This window comes from Centruroides sculpturatus, unplaced genomic scaffold (assembly GCF_000671375.1).
Source record: "Centruroides sculpturatus isolate CEXI.00-Female unplaced genomic scaffold, Cexi_2.0 scaffold716, whole genome shotgun sequence".
Classification (NCBI taxonomy): domain Eukaryota; kingdom Metazoa; phylum Arthropoda; class Arachnida; order Scorpiones; family Buthidae; genus Centruroides; species Centruroides sculpturatus.
Genome location: NW_019385348.1, coordinates 270,098 through 275,570, shown reverse-complemented (window position 1 = coordinate 275,570; position 5,473 = coordinate 270,098). Strand labels below are relative to the sequence as shown.

The window sequence follows — 5,473 nt, the reverse complement described above, 5'->3', positions numbered from 1 at the left end:
TCTGGTTAGTATTGCACTATATGACGGAACAGATGGAACAGGAGTTTCATTTTTACTCTGTATAATATTGTTTTTAATCAATTCACTGATTTCTTGCTTGGTATTATGGACAGCCTCTTGAATGTTTTTATTACAAATCTCCAGGGCTTCTTTGATATCGTCTGTAGTCGCTAAATTCCTTATTTTATTGTTTGGAATCTCTGTTATGCAAGCTTTCTTGACAGCAGCCTCAGTTAATTCAATCATCCTGTTAAGTTGTTTCACTATAAACTTCTTATGTTGTGCAGTCCCCAGTCGGTCATCCTTATTAGCAGTGATATATTTTTGTGTCTCCTGAATAATGCGTTCGGCATCCTGGCGAAAGTCTTCCATTATTTCTGTCTAATTTAGAAGTTTTATCTTCGGAAAACAAAGAAAACTATCAGTAAGAAAGCGATGACGTCAGATCAGCAACAATTCAAGTCCGTTGACGACCGTTATTACCGTTATCAGACCGTTAGCAGTAGAAGTGGAAAAAGTATTCAAAAGTTTAATTCGTCGCCATTCAAATTCTATTTGAATTAAGTATTCCAAAATTATTCAGTAAGGAGCACCTATGGTCCACTACCGGACACGGTTAAGATTTTTCACGGATGTCAACATGTAGGCCCGATGCGGGCCGCATAATGTCAAACGAAAAAGTCCAAAAACTGACAAACGGGTGGACTAAAATGCACAAAAATTGGAGATCTAACTCACCGTTCGATGTATTGTCCTCCACCGTTCACAATTTACGAAAAATCGGTCCGAAAAAAACGTAAACTTTATGTCTTCATATTTTCAAAAATATTGGGTCCATATTATCAAATTTGGTATCAGAAGAGTCACAATCACAAGTTCTATCCAGATGACCACAATAAAACTGGACTAGAAACAGATTAACCTATCGAAATCACGAGAAATCGAGGAGCTCGATTTTGAACACACACACACACACACACACACACANTACTGAATCTATACAGTCCTTAAACAAGTGATCACCTTGGCAATGACTGCAGACACGTTTTGGGGACGGGCATTCCTTTGCAAAATGTCCGAAAGCTAGACACTTGAAGCACTGTCTAACTGGAATGTATTCGAACACCGGACAACTACTCCACTTGATGTACATCTTTCCCTCTCTAAGTAATCGTTCTCTGATACTTGGAGTGACCTCAATGATCCATGAAAGATATTCACTGTTTTTTTGTTTCAATGCATATTTAACTCTAACATGATCCGGAAATTCATATTTTTCAACACGAAGCGCAAAATAATTTTGTTCACAAATGTGTTTTTCAAGATCATCTTTAGTGATAGACTTAGGAACCGAAACGATCTTAATAAGAGGTCGTTGTAGGTTTCCTCTACGAGCCTTGAGTCCCGAGACTTTCTCCAATAAACATTCCAAAACTTCAGCATCTGAATCATCGCAAACATCAATTGCGACTCCCCCCTGGTTAATTTTTCTTATCTTTTTTATCCCTACGCCAGCTGCTGTTGGATCCACACTTTTGGTCAAAGTTGCTCTTGTTTGTTCAGAGGTAAAGTTCTCGTTTTCACTATAAACCAGTATTGTACAGGTAGGTGAAGGTGGTGATGGTTTTGGCTTTGGTTGCATTGTTGTCAAGCCTCTGGTTAGTATTGTACTATATAACGGAACAGATGGAACAGGAGTTTCATTTTTACTCTGTATAATATTGTTTTTAATGAATTCACTGATTTCTTGCTTGGTATTATGGACAGCCTCTTGAATGTTTTTATTACAAATCTCCAGGGCTTCTTTGATATCGTCTGTAGTCGCTAAATTCGTTATTTTATTGTTTGGAATCTCTGTTATGCAAGCTTTCTTGACGGCAGCCTCAGTTAATTCAATCATCCTGTTAAGTTATTTCACTATAAACTTCTTATGTTGTGCAGTCCCCAGTCGGTCATCCTTATTAGCAGTGATATATTTTTGTGTCTCCTGAATAATGCGTTCGGCATCCTGGCGAAAGTCTTCCATTATTTCTGTCTAATTTAGAAGTTTTATCTTCGGAAAACAAAGAAAACTATCAGTAAGAAAGCGATGACGTCAGATCAGCAACAATTCAAGTCCGTTGACGACCGTTATTACCGTTATCAGACCGTTAGCAGTAGAAGTGGAAAAAGTATTCAAAAGTTTAAATCGTCACCATTCAAATTCTATTTGAATTAAGTATTCCAAAATTATTCAGTAAGGAGCACCTATAGTCCACTACCGGACACGGTTAAGATTTTTCACGGATGTCAACACGTAGGCCCGATGCGGGCCGCCGAATGTCAAACGAAAAAGTCCAAAAACTGAAAAACGGGTGGACCAAAATGCACAAAAATTGGAGATCTAACTCACCGTTCGATGTATTGTCCTCCACCGATCACAATTCCGGAAAAACGGTCGTAGAGATTACGAAAAATCGGTCCGAAAAAAACGTGAACTTTATGTCTTCATATTTCCAAAAAGATTGGGTCCATATTATCAAATTTGGTATCAGAAGAGTCACAATCACAAGTTCTATCCAGATGACCACAAAAAACTGGACTAGAAACAGATTAACCTATCGAAATCACGAGAAATCGAGTAGCTCGATTTTGAACACACACACACAAAATCCCCTAGCGTAAAGTACCGGTCCCCCAGAGCAGTAGGATGTCACTTAAACGCTCGTCCGTCCGACCATCGATTTGCCTCATTAGAAGAAAATGTGGGTGCATGGTGAACTGCTCACTGCCGATTACATATACTATCATGCACAACATGCATGGTATTTAGCTAATACATAGCAGAAAAAGGATATAGTCTTTATCTACATTCTTTATATACATAACGTTTTTCATCATTAATTTCAGTCAGCAAACAATGTAAGCAAACTGTAATTAGTTTATTAATTAATAGCCAACTTCGTAAAATAATAATAGTCTTTCTATTTAAAATTAATAAAATATTTAAAAGTAAAAATATTTATAGCTATATATCCATTTAGATTTCGAAAGATATGTAATAGATGTCCTTTACGCTATTGAAAATAAAACTGGGACGAATGTGAGTTGGTTTAATTTCTATAATCCTGAATTACATAAAAATGATCCAGAATTCAGTCTAGCAGATCTAGAACCTGATGGGTAAGATTTTTTTTTTACTATTTATGTATAGTTTCTTTTAATTTTTTAATATAAAATACATTTATTAGTACATGTAAGGTTTCGATATTTTTAAAATTATAAATAAGAGATAATTGACTTTTAATTAAAGTTAATTATATAACAAATGAAATTTCAATAAATAAATAAATATGTTCTAATTGGCAGGGAGAAGAAGTCTATTAAAGTTCCTTTCTTTACAACGGTCGAAATTACAAATATAACTGATCATCTGAATGTGGAAGTTTGGGTAGGTAGAACCGATTACATACATAACGATGGAGATAGACGTCGCAGTTATTCCATAAAAGCGTCCATATTTCAACCAGCTATCGATGATATAATTGAGGAAAAGTCACTGTGGTGGAGTATTTTCTTCCCATCATCATACTCTAGCCTTAAAGACGTGTTGTCTGAATGGAATAAATTTAATGCAAGACGACCAACATTTAATATAATAGATGACATGATCACTGGTTCTTACAAAACTGAATTAGACCCTTCTGAAACTCTGAAACTTCAATGGAACATAATTACCAAGACAAAAATAATAGATTATAAAATATCTGTCTATTTGATGGGATCTTTGGTTGTTGCTTTGCAAAACGGAGATGATGTTTATCCAATAGAAATTCCTTTAACTAACTTAGCTAATGACGATTTCGAAGCTGTTAAAGTTCCTGGTTTACAGGGGCTGCGGTACATTGCCGAGGGCTATGTAAAACATAAATATGGATTATTTGCTATACCAGATGTTGACAGATTATCAAATAAAGTCAACACTAAATTTTCTACCGGTACCTTAAAAGTTCAGGATATTATTTATCCTTATTAAAAATATACCGGTACAAACGCGTTTACGTTTATGTAGTATAATTAATTATTGTTTATTCGAGGATTTATGTGTGTATATGATTAAATTTAGTTTAAATCAAGATAAAATAGTGTAATATGTGAAATGAAGCAATAAACATGTAGTCTTTCTCAGAAATGTTTATTCAATGACTAATAAAACTATTATAAATGTATGTTACGAAGATATAATCTATCGGTGTATTTATCTCAGAATTATTCATTGTTATACGGATATCTGTAGTAAAATTTACTTTATAATACGTATTTGAAATTAAAAAATAATAATAAACATTACTGAAATGTCAATTATTTGTAATAAGAAAAGATGAAAGATAAGAAAAGATTATTTGTAATAATTATTTAAATAAATGTTCCAAATTTTTCATGAGTAATGTAATTTTCATTTGAAAATAACTTGATCGAAACAATAAAAATATATGTATTATAAAATAATTTGGTTGAAATAAAATTATTTCAAATATTAACGTATTACAGTAATAATAGATAAGTCCTAGTGTCAACATACATAATATAGAAATATACTTTGTGACGTTAAATATATGAATCGTATTGATTTAATGAAACCAGAGAAATAATCGACAGAGTCACTTTAAAATGGCGAATGAAAGTAGTATTGTTTATTTGTGTATTTATTTTTTAGTACCAAAAAACTTCACTCGTTTAATTTACAAAAAAATAAAAGAAGTTTCTCATTATATCGTAACTTTTAAATGAACAAATTAAAAACAAACAATAAATAATTGCTTTAAAAATATTTAAACGCCTCCAGTTTTCAGTTTATTACTACTCCGGGCGGGTAGAAATATCCCCAAAATTTTTCGGGAGTGGTCTATCCGGATTTATCGGGCTCTTACCAATGGCCTCTCAGTTGAGCGCCTGGGCGGGAAACTATAATGTGCTTGTTAAAAACAGGTCCTTTTAGTGTCCGCGGGTCGGACAGTTTTATATATATATATATACACACACATATGTAAAATCCTTATAAAGAACAATAAAAAAAATTATGACTCTGAATCGATTTCTTTCATCATTTATACTGTATTTTATCAAAAATAACACAAACTATTGAACTATTCAACAAACTATTCAACAAACTATTGAAGTAATATTAAAGGTATAAATTAGAAAATAGTAGTTATTGACGAACGGTTCTTATGAAAATTATATCCAGCGTACAATATATATTTCATTCAATTAACCTATTATTGATACATTAGGTTTTGCATATAACAGGGGTGGCCAACCTGCGGCTCTTTGAAGGATTATTTGTGGCTCTCGATAAATGTTTCCTTTTCATTTTTGTGTTATTATATTTTTAAAAATTATCATCGTTCCGTATGTGTTTCAAAATGTCTTTTAAATTACTAACAACAAATATGAAAGACTAAGTGCAACGTTGTAACAAATTTCATTTCCG

At 33.1% G+C, this 5,473-nt stretch overlaps 1 protein-coding gene across 1 annotated transcript; it reads left to right on the top strand.

Annotated features, from left to right (window-relative positions):
* Positions 1-2,089: 2,089 nt before the first annotated feature.
* Positions 2,090-4,365, top strand: LOC111637938. The gene is made up of 3 exons (XM_023383548.1): positions 2,090-2,149; positions 3,008-3,162; positions 3,349-4,365. Exons 1-3 carry the CDS (start codon positions 2,090-2,092, stop codon positions 4,013-4,015), a joined length of 882 nt encoding a protein of 293 aa, XP_023239316.1. The 3' UTR covers positions 4,016-4,365.
* The last annotated feature ends 1,108 nt before the right edge of the window (positions 4,366-5,473 follow it).

What these genes read in the sequence shown, in the direction of transcription:
- LOC111637938 (XM_023383548.1), top strand. Translation starts at nt 2,090, where the DNA reads ATGACGTCAGATCAGCAACAATTCAAGTCCGTTGACGACCGTTATTAC. An exon ending in GTTATTACCGTTATCAGACC is followed by an intron (nt 2,150 to 3,007) that starts GTTAGCAGTAGA and finishes AAATATTTATAG; the next exon opens with CTATATATCCATTTAGATTT. An exon ending in GCAGATCTAGAACCTGATGG is followed by an intron (nt 3,163 to 3,348) that starts GTAAGATTTTTT and finishes TCTAATTGGCAG; the next exon opens with GGAGAAGAAGTCTATTAAAG.